Here is a 15,714-nt window from a genome sequence, read left to right on the forward strand (position 1 = left end):
AGGTCATTGCGAACTCGGGCCACGATGATATGATTGTACGTCCAATGTCTTGTCGGTTCTCGACATCCTGTCCTCGATTTCCCTCTCTTGCAAGATCAGCCACCTCACGCGCAGGCATTCTGGTGTCATCAGATATGCCTCCTGCGGCCCGGAGCACCATCCTTCGAACCAGCACGTCCAGGTACTATTCGAGAACAACACTAACATGAGACCTAAACAGCACGATGCGGTATTAGATTACTATGGCCGGCGGCTGGCAACATGTTCCAGCGACAAGACGATCAAGATCTTTGAGATTGACGGCGACCAGCACCGACTAACGGAAACATTGAAAGGGTATGTTCTACTTCGACTGTCTTGTCTGCCCCTTGACTCTCTTATCACCCATTCTTGTGCATAGTTTGGCGGACCAACGCTACGCATTGGAGCAACTACTAATCAGTCACGCCGTGACAGTCATGACGGGGCCGTCTGGTGCGTAAGCTGGGCTCACCCGAAATTCGGCACTCTGCTCGCATCCTCATCCTACGACGGCCGCGTACACATCTATCGCGAAACCCCAGCACAACAACCCAACCAACAACCGACATGGTCTCTCGTCTTCACTTCGACAATTCACACAGCCTCGGTGAACATGGTATCATGGGCACCGCCGGAGTTGGGATGTCTGCTCGCCTGCGCGTCATCCGATGGCAACGTCAGCGTTCTAGAGTTCCGAGACAACCAATGGGCCCATGTGATCTTCCCCGCCCACCCTATGGGCGTCAATGCAGTGAGCTGGGCGCCAGCGGGTGCTCCAGGAGCGATTGCGCGCAAGGACGGCGGTACAGGGAACCCACCGACTCGACGCTTCGTCACAGGCGGCAGCGACAATGCCGTCAAGATCTGGGATTTCAACGCCACATCGCAGACATACGAGAACACCGCAGTTCTGCCGCAGGGCCATTCCGACTGGGTTCGTGACGTGTCGTGGTCGCCTACCTTATTGTCCAAGACGTATATTGCCAGCGCCAGTCAGGACAAGACGGTCAAGATCTGGACCAATTCCACTCCAGACATGGCGGCAGGATCGTGGACGCTTGCCAAGACACTCGAGTTTGATGCCGTCTTGTGGCGTGTCAGCTGGAGTCTGAGCGGGAATATCTTGGCCGTTAGTGGCGGCGATAACAAGGTCACGCTGTGGAAGGAAGATCTGAAGGGGAACTGGGAGTTGGTTCGAGAGGTCACCGAGTGAAATATGAAGCATGTATTCTGTACGGTTGAGCTCCGAGCCAAGCTCTCAAGAATCGTGTTTGTTTGATCGGTGACACCCAAAAGGCAAGAGAACACTCGGAGCTGTCGGGCTGTTCAGCCTGACGTCAACCTGCTGAGAGTGTAAGCGTACAGTCTCTGCGTTGTGTACTAAACAGTCACACTCCAGCAATAAAGCTAAGATAAGAGGGAGGCGTCTCATGAGTCGGTTTGTGGTCCTGGCTGAGCCTGCAGCAACTCGAACCATAAAACGGAAAGGCATGCAATCATAGGAAAGCCGATCTCACAATCTCAAGCCAGGCAGAAGAACATGCCGATATCATGCTTGGTTTGGTCCTTGATCAACGTTTTCCCTCTCACTCTTGTACTGGTAGACCACAGTTCTCGTGCTTTTACAAAGAGAGCCCACATTTCGGAGAGAAAGAGAGTAAAACGAACAGAGCGTGACGCAAGACATTGTTGGATGTTATGGTATGGCAGGACCATTGGGGCACCAGAGAGCCCGGTTTGAATGAAGACTTCGTTCTAATAGTAGTTGTACATGACAGTAGTACATGACAGCAAGGTTAAAAGGTATACCCCTTCCACTCCTTGTCGAGTCGTCTCTTGCCGTCGACGGTGCCCTTGAACGCCTGTGCCTCAATGACAGGCTTGGTCTTGTCCATCTCATACTCTTGCGACATCCGATTCGCAGCCTGAATCTTATCGATCGATGCATCGCGACCGAGAATCTCCAGGGTCACAGCGACCCCGGGGCCACTTTCTCCACCGATCAAGGCCCAACGCAGGTAATGGTAGAGATCGCGCTTCCATTTCGCTGCGTCTTGAACACTCTCATCGGGGACTTGTTCCAGCATGCGCAGCTGTGAGTGGTGGACGGCCTCAGTCCAGTCGGACTCGGGAACAAGACACAGTGTAGACGCTGCAACACGCAGATAATGCAGATGTGCAGGATCGATCGCTGCATGTTCCAGCTGTTCCACTGTCGGAGGAGACGCAGGCTCGAAGAATATGGAGCACTGTTCTGCGAAATCCACGGCGGATCGGTATGGCAGAGACCCGACTCTCAAGATCGTCGCGAGCACGTCGCGGAGAGGACGTTTGGCCAGAACCTGCATGACGCGCGCGGCGCCGTACCGGTGCAAAACAGCGACAGCCACGTCGCGGATCATCTGCTCGAACGGCTCGCCCCCGGCTTCGACCCTGCGTCGAGCATGCTTGATTTGGAGGTATTGCAGCTTGTCGAAGGAGACGATGGTGTTGCCCTTGGTGATCTTCAAGTCGAAGAGGCGCTCGAGCTGGGGCAGATCGAGCACATCGTTCTTCTGCGTGTGCGACCAGCCCAGTAAGGCTGCGAAGTTGACCAGCGCGTCAGGGAAGATGCCCTTTGCGCGAAAACCCGAGATGTCCGAGTCGAAGTTGCGTTTACTTAGTTTTTGCCGGTTCTGGTCCACGAGGAGCGGGACATGGGCGAAAAGAGGCACGGTCCAGCCCAGGGACTCATACAGTGCCACGTGAAGTGGTGTCGAAGCCATCCATTCCGAGCCACGCACGACATGGGTGATGTGCATTTCGTGGTCGTCGCACACATTCGCCCAGTGATATGTCGGGAAGCCGTCGGACTTAATCAGTATCGTGTCTTCGTAGACCGGTTCATCGGCCAGTAGCTTCTTCGTCTTCTCTGCGCCGTGTCCGCTCCGGCCGTAGACAAGGTCGTTGTATCGTGGCCATGTCTCCGGTGAGCGGAACCGGATCACATGCTGGTCACCGCGAGACGCTCGTTCTTCGGCTTCCGCAGTCGAGAGATGGGTGCATTTCCGGTCGTAACCCAGCTTGAGTCCTTTGTCGTGTCGACGGCGGTTGAGTTCGTCGATTCGTTCGGAGGAACAGAAACATCGATACGCTCGGCCGCTGGTCAGCAGCTTCTCAATGTGCTTTTTGTATGTGGGTATCCGTTCGGACTGTCGGTAGGGGCCGTATGGGCCGCCCACGATGGGCCCTTCGTCCCAGTGCAGACCTGCCCATGTCAGATCTTCGTAGAGTCTCTCTTCTGCGCCGGGCACTGTCCGCTTTGCGTCGGTGTCTTCGATGCGGAGGAGGAACTGGCCCTTGGTGGCTCGCGCAAGGAGGTAGTTGAAGAGAGCTGTACGGATCGATCCGAGATGGAGGTTGCCTGTGGGTGAAGGCGCGAATCGTGTTCGAGCGGGTGTGTCAGGAAGTTTTCCTCTCCGGAGAGACGTAGACTTGGTGGTGGTGGAAGACTTTCGAGTCTTGACGAGGCTGGGCACAGGGGGAAGATATTCCGCTACCAGCGCCTCATGGGCACGACACGATCTGCAGATCCAGCCGGTGGAAGAGGCAGAGGCAGAGGCAAAGGCAAGCCTGGCGCTCGGGCGCGTCCTCATGGATCTGGAATGGACTAGCCGTGAGTATTGCCGGAATGCAAGATGTGGTAATCCAACAGAGAGAAAAGTTGCTGGTGGTTTCGAATGCGCGAGAATATTCAAGGCGTATCTGTCGAGTCTTGCCACGGCTGCGGTAAGTGGTACAGAGTAATGTGTATTAGTAAACAATTAGGTAACCACCTTAATGAGGATAAGTGTTGCACAGTTGCTCCGCCGTAAGTTTCGGATCATGCTTCACGGCCTTTTGACTGCCTGATCGCTCGAGACTAACTTAAGATTCCAACAACTGCGTGTTACGTACTCGAAGTTTCAACCCTTTGATCCTGGCAGATTTATCTCCAGATTTTAACTTACCCTCCGATCATTTCGATCATCAAGAACCCCAACCACCTCAAATCCTTTCCACTACCATCGAAGACAAGTTCCTCAACAATCTCAAACATGAACGGCGAACAACACAGCTCTGATAACAACGACGTTGATCTCTACGAGATCCTCGGCGTCCCACGAGATGCCTCCCAGGCCGACATAAGAAAAGCCTACCGCAAGGCCGCCCTCGCCAATCATCCTGACAAAGTCCCGGAAGACCAAAAGGAAGAAGCTGAAGCTCGCTTCAAGGCTGCGAGCCAGGCCTACGAAATCCTGTACGATGACGAAAAGAGGCAGCTCTACGACAGACATGGCATGGCCGCATTTGACAGCTCAAGAGGAGGTCCCGGCGGCATGGGTGCAGAAGTCAACATGGAAGACATCTTGAACATGTTCGGCATGGGCGGAGGCATGCCCGGCATGGGAGGGGCACGCAAGATGCGACGGAGTCCCGATGAAAACCAGAAATACGAGGTGACTTTGGAAGACCTGTACAAGGGCAAGACAGTGAAATTCTCCAGCACAAAGAACGTCATCTGCTCCAAGTGCAATGGCAGCGGTGGTGTCGAGAAGGCCCAACCGAAGGAATGTTCAACCTGCAAGGGTAAAGGTGTCAGGCAAATCCTCAGCCAGGTTGGTCCGGGAATGTTAACTCAACGGATGGTCGAGTGCGGTGCCTGTGAAGGAACCGGCCAGGTCTGGAATCCCAAGGACAAATGCAAGAAATGCAAGGGTAAGCGGGTCACGGAAGAACGAAAACAACTCGAACTCTACATTCCTCGTGGCGCCCGGGAAGGAGACCAGATCAAACTCGAGGGCGAGGCAGACCAGGTCCCGGGCGCGGAGCAGACGGGAGACATCATCTTCCATCTCGTTGAACTTCCGCACGAAACCTTCCAACGCAGCGGCAACGATCTCACCGCGAAACTCCCCATCACTCTGGGCGAGGCTTTGACCGGCTTCCATCGTGTCGTCCTCAAGCATCTTGATGGGCGGGGCATCGAACTCAACCATCCTCAAACACCCGGTCAGATCCTTCGACCGGGTGAAGTCCTTAAGGTCCGCGGTGAAGGTATGCCTTTGAAGAAGAGCGACGCCAAAGGCGATCTCTATCTACTCGTCGAAATCGAGTTCCCCCAGGACGGATACTTCTCCGACCCGGCGGCCTTGGAGGCTCTGCAGAGACTGCTTCCACCACCACCTCCACCGATCGAGGCCGAGGAGGCTGATGAAGTCCCCTTCGAGGTTGCTGATATTGAGGAGATCGGCGGTCACGAGGGCCATGATGGTTGGGAAGACGACGATGGTCCTCAACAGGCTCAATGCCAGACCCAGTAAAGTAGTCAAGTGATGATTGAACAGAATATGTGATGAGTTACGACCCATGAAAGACTGGACCGAGAGACGCCGAGTTGAGTGGTGCGCCTGTTGTGCCGCCGAAGAAGGAGACCAGGCAGCATTAGACGGCGTTCGGGTTTTCAAAGCAGCATTTGCACCGGCGTTGGGCGGTACTAGATCCCGAGAACGACATGATCGATGACCAGCAGACCAGCAGAGCCATGTCATCAATCTGCAGGCTTGCTCATTTGGAAGAACAAGCCTCGGCGACTCGACCTGGTGTAATATGTTTGGTCAAGGTCACATCCCCTTGGGAACGAAGATGTTGGAGATCGGCTCTCATGTCATGATGTTCGTTGGGGATTTTTCGATGACTTTTTCAAAATGAAGAACCCTCTCTAGACCATCACAAACTTACCAGGTCACTCTCGCAGCATGTGTCTTGTAGTTGATGTTGCCAAGGTAGTACCTTTTGTTCGCAAGGTGGACTGATATCACGTGACCCCAAGTCTCAGGCTACTCACGTGACCCAGACCCCCACTGCAAACGTGCTATCACATGATCTCGGCCTCGCTTCAAGCTCGATTGACGTGGCTGACGCCTTCACTTCTCACGTGATGTCTTGATTGAGCGAACCTGAATGGCACTGCAAGCCGCCTCATTCGGGCCTCAAGGTTCAGGCTCGTCGTCAACCCCGTTTTGTCTTGTCTCTCGTCCTGTCTCTTGCTCTCTGTCTTGTCATTGTCCACCACGAAAACCTGCAGCAGACCTCTCAATCATCCATTTGATCCGTTCGCGACCTCAGCTGAGGATACTACACCAGTGTCCTCCGCAACCCTAGCGATAACTCTCATTCGCGCCTCACCTCTCGTTATCGGCGTCCACCTAAAGCACCACTGCAGCGGTATAGAACGAATATTTCCGCAGTTCAAGGAACCAGAAGCGAGAGCTCATTTAGAAGCAAATCCCCTAATTGCACTCTTTACTCGGCAGAACCCCTGCACACCGGTTCTTCTGCGCATATTGATGTCCTTGTCCTCGTCCTCTCAACCGGCCGCCGTTCCACCTTCACCAACTTCTCCGCCTGAATCGATTCTCAAGCGACGGCGCCCGTCTCACACCGATACCCTCCCGCAATCGCCCAATTCTCCTTCGTTTATGTCAGTTGCTACAAAGAGTTATGTGTCTTCTTATGGAACCGTCCAGCATCAACAGAGCGACGAGGTTTCGAGCCGTTCGTCTCCGCGCTCACCGAGAAAAGCCGCCACATCGACCTCTCGACCGAACCAGACTCACTCCCTCCCGACTCCAGCGCACAGCGTGACGGGAATGTCGAGTTTTGACATGGCGGAAGATTCAACAGATCAACATCGCGACAAGCGAGCCAGACTAGACACGACCAGTAATGACGAGACGGACAAGATGGAGGTGGAATCACTGGCACAAGCGACGAACCATGACCGGCATGATACAGATGAGTCGTATGGCGGGATGGATGTCGACAATGTGGAGAGTGCAGGATCGGCGCCGAAGGATATGAAGAATCTCGCCGGCGAAGGATCTGGTCTTGTGCCGCCGGAGATGACTCTGGAGCAGCTACAGAAAGATATGGGTGAAGCCTTTCTTCTCTGCCGATCCAGTAAGACTCTCCCTCAACCCTGCTCCTCTGACGACGTTGTGTGTGCCACAGGTCTATTAACACTCCGGGTTTTGCAGAAGTCGAGCGGCAGAAGCCAAACCCTCAACAGCATTTACTTGCATTGTACGGGTTAGGTCCGTTGTTACGCAGCGTCGCTCGTACAGATCCCAAGACTGGAGAGAAAATCAACAAGCTGCGAAAGTCGTACGAGGGTCAGATCAAAAGTTTTGGGTTGGCCGGACGGAATAAACCGGTCAAAGGCGAGCGCAATGTCGAGGAAGATCAACCTGGACCGTTACGGCGCATGGCAGGGTCATCGCCATGGGGTCTTGAACCGGATGAGCAATGGAACGCGGAGCATGCCCGGACGAAAATTGAGGTGACGCCGGACTTCAGGGCGAAATTGAAGCAAGCCACGCAGATGCAGCCCGGTACTGTGCGGAACAACGACCACTGGGAGGATGTGCTAGGATTTGACAAGCCGAAACCACAGCCTTATGCCATGACACCACAGCAGCCTGCCGCCGCTCCACCGGCTCTGTCCCGTCTCGCGAATGGAGCAGCGGTTCGTACACAATCACAACCTGTGTTCGGAGTTGCCTCCGCGGAGCCCAAACGACAGACTCGTGGAAAGAAACGAAGTTATGGTGACGACAGTTTTGTGGGCTACGGAGAAGGATTCTCCGACCCTGAAGACGGCGACGATGGTGATGACTATGGCAGTCAGCGCAAGCGCAAAAAGGTGATGCTTGGTGGTTCGTGAGAGGTCTTTGCTTTCCTGACTGACGTTTCTTCAGGTTCAGACGCACAGTCATGACCTCAATGGCACACCGCTGACTTACGGTCAGCACGGGCAGCACGGGCATCACGGAGGAGGACGTTAGAAACGTCCCAAGAAGACTGTCTCTTTTCTTCTGCCTGAAGGTCATAAAGATTAAAGACAGCGGGATGGTGGTGATGTATTTGCGGGCTGAGGGTTGCGGGCTGAGGGCGGTGACCTTGTCTACCTACCAGGTTGACTTGTGACAGGTTCATGCATTGTGCCACCAAGATCAAGAGATACCCTATTTTTGTAACGCGGAGAGGACAGGATAGATCGTACTTGAACAAAACAACGAGCAAGGCTGCCAACAAAGGGCAGGACTACTACTGGAGGATGTACCTAACTACTGTGTACTTATGTTGCACTTGCACTTGCACTTGCACTTGCACTTGCACTTGTGCTTGTGCTTGTGCTTCACATAGACATTGATCTCGACCTCGACCTCGAACTCGAACCTGTGGCTGAACTCATACCTCGCGAGACTCTAACTTCAACCAAGAAAATCATCATATTCTGATCGAAAACACTTCACATTCTTCACGTCTGTTGGTCTCTTCCATCCCCTACAATGGACCATCATGCTCTTTCATTGGTGAGCTGCCACCATACATGCTTGACTCGTGGCCCCCAGAGCCCATGTAAAGCCTGCTGCCATATGTCGAATCCGTCGCCGTCGTCGTCGTCGATCAATCACCGCCGAGTCTGCAGCGGATGGAATGTGCACATTCCACGCTCTGTTTTCCACTTTCCCGTCTGAACATGCTCTGAGATACCATCCCTGCGCAAACCATAGCTAGCTTGGGAAACGGGTGGCTGAATCGTCCGATTCATGCAAGTTCGCATCGCACCTGTCGCTGCATAAGGTAGGTAGGTAGCTCAAGTACCGCCAGCCTCGACGTACGGCGCAGCCCCTGCGGGAAGCTCCCATGTTTAGCCCTGGGGTAGGATGCCGATACTTTTCGAGGGCAGTGGGTCAGATTGTGATGATCCACGCCCTTTATCCTTCGACAATGTCATGCGTCATGGCATGGCATACTAGTATTGTAGGGAAAGGAGTCCGAATCCATCATGCAGTGGCGGAAGGGCGTGCGTGGTCAGTTGGTTTGATGTCTTCCTGGATGGACTTGATAAGCCAGTGCGTATCAGCGTATCGGCGTATAGTAGGTACTACTAGGTACTACTAGGTACATTGTACTCTGTACTACATGTGCTACAGGTACCTGCAAGTTAGTACCTACCTACCTACCTACCTACCTACCTACCTACCTACCTACGTATTCCGTAGTATATTACTGTTGGTCATGATGGGCAGTAAAAGGAAGTAGAGGCGTACAGCAATCATGGGACGTGAGTGAAACGGATGAATCGACATATAGATACCTAAGGTATATATGTATGGTGTCCATACCCGTCAGATTGAACATTTCACCTTCTACCAATCCTACATATGATAGTACGCCGTTCTCCGAAATCGCTATACAACATCGGTCCACCAACAAGAGCTTCAGCGTCATCTCGAGAGCCAGAGTCAGTGCCCTGTTCTCTCTCCTTTCACAGTCAAGAACGAAGAGGATCAAACATCACAACAGCTACAAGATAACAACCGAACGAAGAGACGAGGAGAGCGGCAACAAGGCGTCAGAGGACAGACAGCATTGCCGCCAACGTCAAGCTGGGTCCAAAGAACAGAAACAAAAACAAAAACAAAAACAAAAACAACACTCTCCGCATCAAGTGACAATGGCTACGTCTACCTCTACCTCCGGTCCAGTTCCAGCCTCCTCAAGCTCCGACCTCCCCATGCCGGAGCCGACGGTGCCACGCCGGCCCTTCTCCTCGTTCAAACTCCTGTCCTTCGACATCTACGGCACCCTGATAGACTGGGAAGGCGGCATCCTCGAGCACCTCCAACGCCTAACCGCAAGAATCCCGGCGGATGCGCCCCCACATATCGCACAATATCGGTATACCGGCAACGACAGCGACAAGGACGCCAAACTCACACTCGCGGCCAAATTCAACGAGATCGAAGCGTCGCTGCAAACGGAGCGCCCTGGCGCGAAATACTCGAAGATCTTGGAAGCAGCGTATCTCCGACTGGCGAAGGAATTGGGCATCATGACCGAAGGTCAAGGCGGTGGCATCGACGATTCCACAGACTCCGCCAGGTCCGCCCAAATCATCCTCCAAGAAGCCAAATCCTTCGGCTCCAGCATCGGCTCGTGGCCCGCCTTCCCGGACACCGTGTCCGCCATGCGCCGCCTGGCCAAACACTACAAGTTTCTTGTGCCGCTCAGTAACGTTGACCGCGCAAGTTTCTCCGGAACTCTGGCGGGACCGCTGAAGGGCGTGAATTTCTTCGCCGTCTACACCGCCGAAGATATCGGGAGCTATAAGCCCGACGTGCGCAATTTCGAGTACCTGTTCGAGCACGCGCAAAATGATACAGAAGGTGAGGTCCGGGGCAAGGATGACATTTTGCATGTCGCGCAGAGTTTGTTTCATGACCACATCCCGGCGAAGAAGGTCGGGTTGAGCAGTGTGTGGATCAATAGGCAGGGGGCGGGGATGGGGAGTGGCAGCGGGTTGAGCGAGGTTCATGAGAACGGCGAGGTCGGGTATGGATGGAGATTTGGGTCGTTGGGAGATTTTGCGGATATGGTGGAGAAAGAGTTGCAGGGGGAGAAAGACGACTAGAGAGTGGTGAGAGTAGAGATATAGAGGAATCAAGAAAAGAGGATAGCAATTGGAGCCACGGCCAAGAATACCTATCTTCACATCAACAAGCAAAGAAGTCAATTCGGTACACCTCGTCCTACAAGTGTGGATGGATTGAAAAGGTACTTCATAAACACTCACCGACGACCCTGGATTTGATATACCCATGAGACGCAAGGCTGAACAACTCCATACATTGATATTGAAACGGCCCGATCTTGTACCCGAACATGGATACTCCAAATGTCACAGATGCAGATTGGGACATGGGGGTTTAGTTGTAGAGAACACAGAGCAGACCAAACCAGAAAGCAGCGCTCTTCCGAGAAGGGCTGGGAGTGGAAGTTGTATATCAATGTTATGCTCATGTTCGTGTCCATCCAAACTCCCATACCAGTATCACCATAGTCATCCTGCAACTACCTACACCCAGGGTAGCTTCCGGTAGTCCTGCTCAGGCCGGCTCGGTCGATAGTCGTGTGGATAAGACGTAGGGTCCCATGACACACTGATGTAGTAAAGCGGTCGTTCGCGGCACAGTCGAAGCCAAATGGAACAAAAAGCATGACCCTCTGGGTTGGTTGTGTCTTCTCCTAATGCTAAATGTTGTTTCTTAGTCATGCACAAGACAAGCCTCCTCTATCGATGATCAGCAACCGGCCTGATCCTGTCGAACATCTGCTGTTTGCTTTTTTCGTTCGCGGGTGCTTCAACAGTGCAAGTAGCCACCGTCAACTTCATCCTCCGCCCTGCCCGTCCTCGTATGGCTGGATGCAATCGTACTGACACCTCCTCGATTCAATCCTACCCATCAGCCGCGAAGACAGCAATACCAATACCCCATGAACCCACCCCTACCGATATCTTGCTCCATTCTAGTACCATGCACACCATCCCCCAGGATCCGGGCTCCGACCACATCAAAAGCCACGTCTGATTAAAGAGATCTATACCTTGGGAGGTATTTCCCCCGACCCCTGGCTAGGAGTCAACGTCTCAGCACCCGACCCCGGAGGCGCCGAACTCTTTCCGCCGTGCTGTATCCCCGCGGTCGTGGACTGTGCGTTGCCAGTGGCAGAAACACCTCCGGCGCCACTGCCCGTGTTTGCGGCGCCAGCGTGTCCACTTGTTCCGATGACTCCGGATCCTGCTCCCGAACCTGCTGCGGCAGTGGAGGGCCTGTTGCCTTCGAGGCCGAAGAGGGCGGAGTGGGAGTCTGGGGCGACGCCTTTGCTGTTGCTGGGTGCGTCGGACATGATGGTCACGGTGGTAGTAGTAGAACGGGAGGACGGGATTGCTTGTTCTGAGCAAGAGTAGTGGTGTGTAGAGGGTGATGGCAGGAGCAGAACGAGCTTGTGGTCTGTCTTAGAGGAGACAGTACCAAACTCGCAGAGTACCTACGCGGACTCTCTGAAGGTATGGGCAAGGATGCGGGTTTGATTCTTCTGATACGACGAACCGGGAATGATGAGATCGGTAATTGATGCAGCGGGTTTTGTCGATTCTCAGGTGATAGCAGACTTACCAACAGGACGCTGAGAGGATTCCGATCAGAATCAGGAAGCAGATATACTACCACAGTTGTACCTTCCCCTCTTACTACTGTGGTAGAGTGCGGTAGAAGAGTAAAGTGTTGGATGATGGCAAAGTTGAAGCCGAGCATGACTTCAACTTGCAGGCTTGTGACGACAACGACAATGCGATGCAGAGCATGACGATAAGAGAGCAAGGGGAGGGTCGCCTAGAGAACTCTAGGCTTCTTAGGCTTTCGATTAGGCGATAATCTGAGGCTAGGGGGCTCCTCAGACTTTCTGGGGCTTATCCCCGGGCTGTCTGATTGACCTAAGAAACCCCTCCTTACCCTTATCTCGCCCCCGGAGAATCCACCCGTCGCCAGGAGCCCCTTGTCATACGCCAGCTGAGACAAGGGTTGCCGTGTAGTCTTGATCCCTGTCCATCGCGCAGGAATTGGATCGAGAGGTCGATAGAGGCGGAGCGAGAGAATGGTCGACCATGTGCTACCTCAGTGGCAGTTGGTGTTGTTTGCAATCACACTGCTTCCTGACATATTAGTCAAAGTTTGCAGATCTAGATTGTGTCCATCGTGGTGCAATCTATCATTGTACTCTGGTAGAGATGTCCATCAGTTCCGTCCGACCATCTTACACCTGGCCGATGATCACCTTAAGGGATCGCCCCTCTCATGATCGCCGGCTGAACAGCTGAAGGGCATTCCTGCTGCAGAGCTTCTCGCGGTCCTCCTGGTCAGGAAACACCTCGGGCAAATACTGGTCATGCTCCTGCGACAACGGCGTAACAATCTTCAGCGGAGTGAAGGGAAAGTCACTCCCGTAGAGCACCCTATCCACCGTGACATACTGCAACAAGCCTTTGATCTGTTCGGGAAATGCCCATCCCGCCGTATCGAAGTAGAACTGCTGATTCAACCTCTGCTTGATCCAAGTGGGTGTCACCTCGCGATCAATGCCAGGAAGATTCAACGCCGGACCAACATTGGCAAACCTGTTGATCAAAGGCGGGAACGTGCCACCCACATGAGGCACCAGAAACGTAATGTTGGGACAGCGACTGACCGTGCCGGACAGAAACAAGTTGATGACGGCGCGGGCAGTGTCAAACAAGAACTCGAACATGGGCCGGGGGAACTCGGGAAGAGGGGTCGCCGCAGGTCCGCCATGAGACAAACATGGAGTGGTTGGGTGCATAAAAACAATGGCTTTCCTGCGGTTGAGCTCGTCAAAGATCGGGTCGAAATCTTTGTGTCCAAGGTAAGAACCGTGGAAGTTGGTCAAGACGACGAAGCCATCGGCGTGGAGTTGATCCAGTGCGTACGGGATTTCCTCCAGACATCCCTGGGCGTCGGCCAACGGCAAGGAAGCAAAGAATCCAAACTGCTCGGGTTTTCGTTTCTTGAGGGCGGCAGCAAACTCGTTGACATATCGCGTCAACTTTCGGGCCAGTGCATCATCACCCGCCTTGAGATGCGTGCCAGGTGAGCTGATGCTCAGTACACTTTTGGTCACGTTGATCGACTTCATCATTTCGAGATGACTCTCTTCGCTCCAGGACTGAGCGTGGATCAGTTGTGAGACCACTGCATAGGTTGTGTAGTGGTGTCCTGCTCACTGGTATTCCAGGTATGCCATCGGGCTGCTTGTGGCCATGCTCCGCGAGAGCATCACGATATCCTCTGTTTGCCCGACAGTCAGCTGGGAGGGGGGTGTGGGCCGACGGAAGCACTGACGGAGGAAGATAGTGGGAATGACAGTCGATCTTAGGATACGGCGACATCTTGAGACGGCGAGACGTGAGTCTGTACTTCTTCCCAGCGTACAAAGGGCAATATCGAGATGGAGTTCCCTGTCTTCAAGTTGCTGGCGACGAGATGGTGTGTTTGATTGATTATATCCGCAACCACAAACACGCGGGGCGCATGCGGAGTTGAAAGCAGCCAGCCGGACACGGAGCTGGTTGGCGCACGGATTGCAGCAGCGGACATCCAACCTGCGTCGCCAGCACAACTTCAACCGCTGGTGGATCGTTGCCAGTAACGGACGCACGGGCTGCTCATGTTTCCGACTCGTTCAGGTCCTCTGCAATTGTCTCGCATGCATCTATTCCATCGGTGCTTGACCCTGTCGGATTGTGCATATAATGGCCGCGGGCACCCATGCCTTCCAGAGGACACAACAAATCAAGGAATGCAGCGGGCGTGCCGTCTGAAGTTTGAAACACATAATTTCGTCGGGTCTGCGCGGGCCTCTTCGTCTCGAGGATCGGTCATCTTGAACAAGAATCGCTGCGAGTTGGTTGCACACGCTCAACATGCAGACATCCCTTCGACGCAGACCAGACAATGGCAGCACATGGCCGGATACAGACCTTGGTAACCTCGCTGCTGAGGGCTAATGGCCAAGTTGACTGCACCAGATGACCGGAATGCGAATCAACCAGCCAAAGCCTTTCCAACCAACTCCTTGGCTCGATCACTCAGATCCATCTGTAAAGCGAGCTCCTGGCCGCGTTTGCCCATCTTGACCCACGTCTTCTGCAGGATACTGACAATCTTGTCTTCATCGTGAGCCTTCTCGAACTCGTCAAATTGGTCATCCAAGAAGACAAGACAAGCGACATCCTCGATGACCTGCGCGTCGGGATCGCCTTTCCCTTCACCCTTCTTCAGGTCTTCTTTGGCGATTAACGCCGCCACTTTATCCGCCTCTTCTACGCTGTAGCCACAATCCAGACACAGCTGTCTGACTTGTTCCGCCTGTCTTTTCTTCAGCAAAGTCCGCCATACAAAGTAGCCAGCTTTAGTCTTGGGATATGAATCGCGCGGAACCTCCCAACGGCGGAAATGCTGGGCTCGAGCGGCAGTCACGAGAAGAGGATCGGCGTTGGGAGTGTGGAGGTTGAGGTACTTGGACATTTTCTGCGCATAGTGTAGCTCGTAGGGAATTGACTCTCCATTGGCATGAAGTCTGTTTGGGTCTTCTCTGTGGGCGGCATCGATGAGATCTATGGCTTTGTTCAGGTTTGGCGGCATGGTGAACCTCGTTTGATGGTGTATTTGCGCTCGACTTAATGGATTTGAGAATTCAAATCAATTGACTGCTCAAGTGATGGCAAAAGCACAGGCGTGCTAAGCCCATGCCCACCGAGAAATTTGACCTGCGAGCTGAAACATCCAGAACGACGTCATCGCAGGAGACGCGCCACGAGCACAAGCACGAGAATACTATCCTCCTGCCTTCCCACACATCAGGAAACCCTGATCGATATCGTGACCCCGAGGAACGATTCGTGACATGCTGCCTTGTTTCAGCGCAACAGTGCAGCAGTGCATTCTGAGGTTGCCTCTTCTGGAAGTCACGTGATATCACATGATCTCATATCCCATGACCCTCGGCAAGCCTTCCTAGTAAGTATGGTTGGATGTCATGCGTCCTTGATCGTGCATGAATCCTAACAGTCGGTCGCGGGCCCGCGCCCGGTGAGGCTCCAAAAGCGTTCGCGACGGGGCAGTGGACTTTGGAGGCGTCATAACCGAGGCTCCGAGCGCTCTCGAGGGCCCTGGGGCACCGTGGAACAGGGGATCGAGTGCTGGTCGAGCAAAGATTTCTTAACCGGAACCGACCAGCCCCGGGTAA

General features: G+C 53.8%; 8 protein-coding genes across 8 annotated transcripts; 4 read left to right on the forward strand and 4 right to left on the reverse strand.

Annotated features, from left to right (window-relative positions):
- Positions 1-205: 205 nt before the first annotated feature.
- A1O1_07556 (protein transporter sec13) lies at positions 206-1,234 on the forward strand (the record flags this gene model as incomplete). Its single annotated transcript, XM_007728423.1, has 2 exons — positions 206-336; positions 457-1,234. The coding sequence occupies 2 exons, from the start codon at positions 206-208 to the stop codon at positions 1,232-1,234; spliced, it is 909 nt and encodes a 302-aa protein (XP_007726613.1).
- Positions 1,235-1,817: 583 nt separating this feature from the next.
- A1O1_07557 (glutamyl-tRNA synthetase) lies at positions 1,818-3,656 on the reverse strand (the record flags this gene model as incomplete). The annotated part of the gene is made up of 1 exon (XM_007728424.1): positions 1,818-3,656. The coding sequence occupies one exon, from the start codon at positions 3,654-3,656 to the stop codon at positions 1,818-1,820; it is 1,839 nt and encodes a 612-aa protein (XP_007726614.1).
- Positions 3,657-4,097: 441 nt separating this feature from the next.
- Positions 4,098-5,363, forward strand: A1O1_07558 (DnaJ like subfamily A member 2; the record flags this gene model as incomplete). Its single annotated transcript, XM_007728425.1, has 1 exon — positions 4,098-5,363. The coding sequence occupies one exon, from the start codon at positions 4,098-4,100 to the stop codon at positions 5,361-5,363; it is 1,266 nt and encodes a 421-aa protein (XP_007726615.1).
- A 1,344-nt stretch (positions 5,364-6,707) lies between these two features.
- On the forward strand, positions 6,708-7,765 carry A1O1_07559 (uncharacterized protein; the record flags this gene model as incomplete). The annotated part of the gene is made up of 2 exons (XM_007728426.1): positions 6,708-7,002; positions 7,080-7,765. The coding sequence occupies 2 exons, from the start codon at positions 6,708-6,710 to the stop codon at positions 7,763-7,765; spliced, it is 981 nt and encodes a 326-aa protein (XP_007726616.1).
- A 1,800-nt stretch (positions 7,766-9,565) lies between these two features.
- Positions 9,566-10,522, forward strand: A1O1_07560 (uncharacterized protein; the record flags this gene model as incomplete). Its single annotated transcript, XM_007728427.1, has 1 exon — positions 9,566-10,522. One exon carries the CDS (start codon positions 9,566-9,568, stop codon positions 10,520-10,522), a length of 957 nt encoding a protein of 318 aa, XP_007726617.1.
- A 968-nt stretch (positions 10,523-11,490) lies between these two features.
- Positions 11,491-11,784, reverse strand: A1O1_07561 (uncharacterized protein; the record flags this gene model as incomplete). Its single annotated transcript, XM_007728428.1, has 1 exon — positions 11,491-11,784. A coding segment is annotated over one exon (294 nt), but the record flags the coding sequence as incomplete, so codon positions are not given.
- A 960-nt stretch (positions 11,785-12,744) lies between these two features.
- Positions 12,745-13,602, reverse strand: A1O1_07562 (uncharacterized protein; the record flags this gene model as incomplete). The annotated part of the gene is made up of 1 exon (XM_007728429.1): positions 12,745-13,602. The coding sequence occupies one exon, from the start codon at positions 13,600-13,602 to the stop codon at positions 12,745-12,747; it is 858 nt and encodes a 285-aa protein (XP_007726619.1).
- A 908-nt stretch (positions 13,603-14,510) lies between these two features.
- Positions 14,511-15,110, reverse strand: A1O1_07563 (uncharacterized protein; the record flags this gene model as incomplete). Its single annotated transcript, XM_007728430.1, has 1 exon — positions 14,511-15,110. One exon carries the CDS (start codon positions 15,108-15,110, stop codon positions 14,511-14,513), a length of 600 nt encoding a protein of 199 aa, XP_007726620.1.
- Between the last annotated feature and the right edge of the window lie 604 nt (positions 15,111-15,714).

This window comes from Capronia coronata (genome assembly GCF_000585585.1).
Source record: "Capronia coronata CBS 617.96 chromosome Unknown acBCG-supercont1.6, whole genome shotgun sequence".
In the NCBI taxonomy this organism is placed as follows: Eukaryota; Fungi; Ascomycota; class Eurotiomycetes; order Chaetothyriales; family Herpotrichiellaceae; genus Capronia; species Capronia coronata.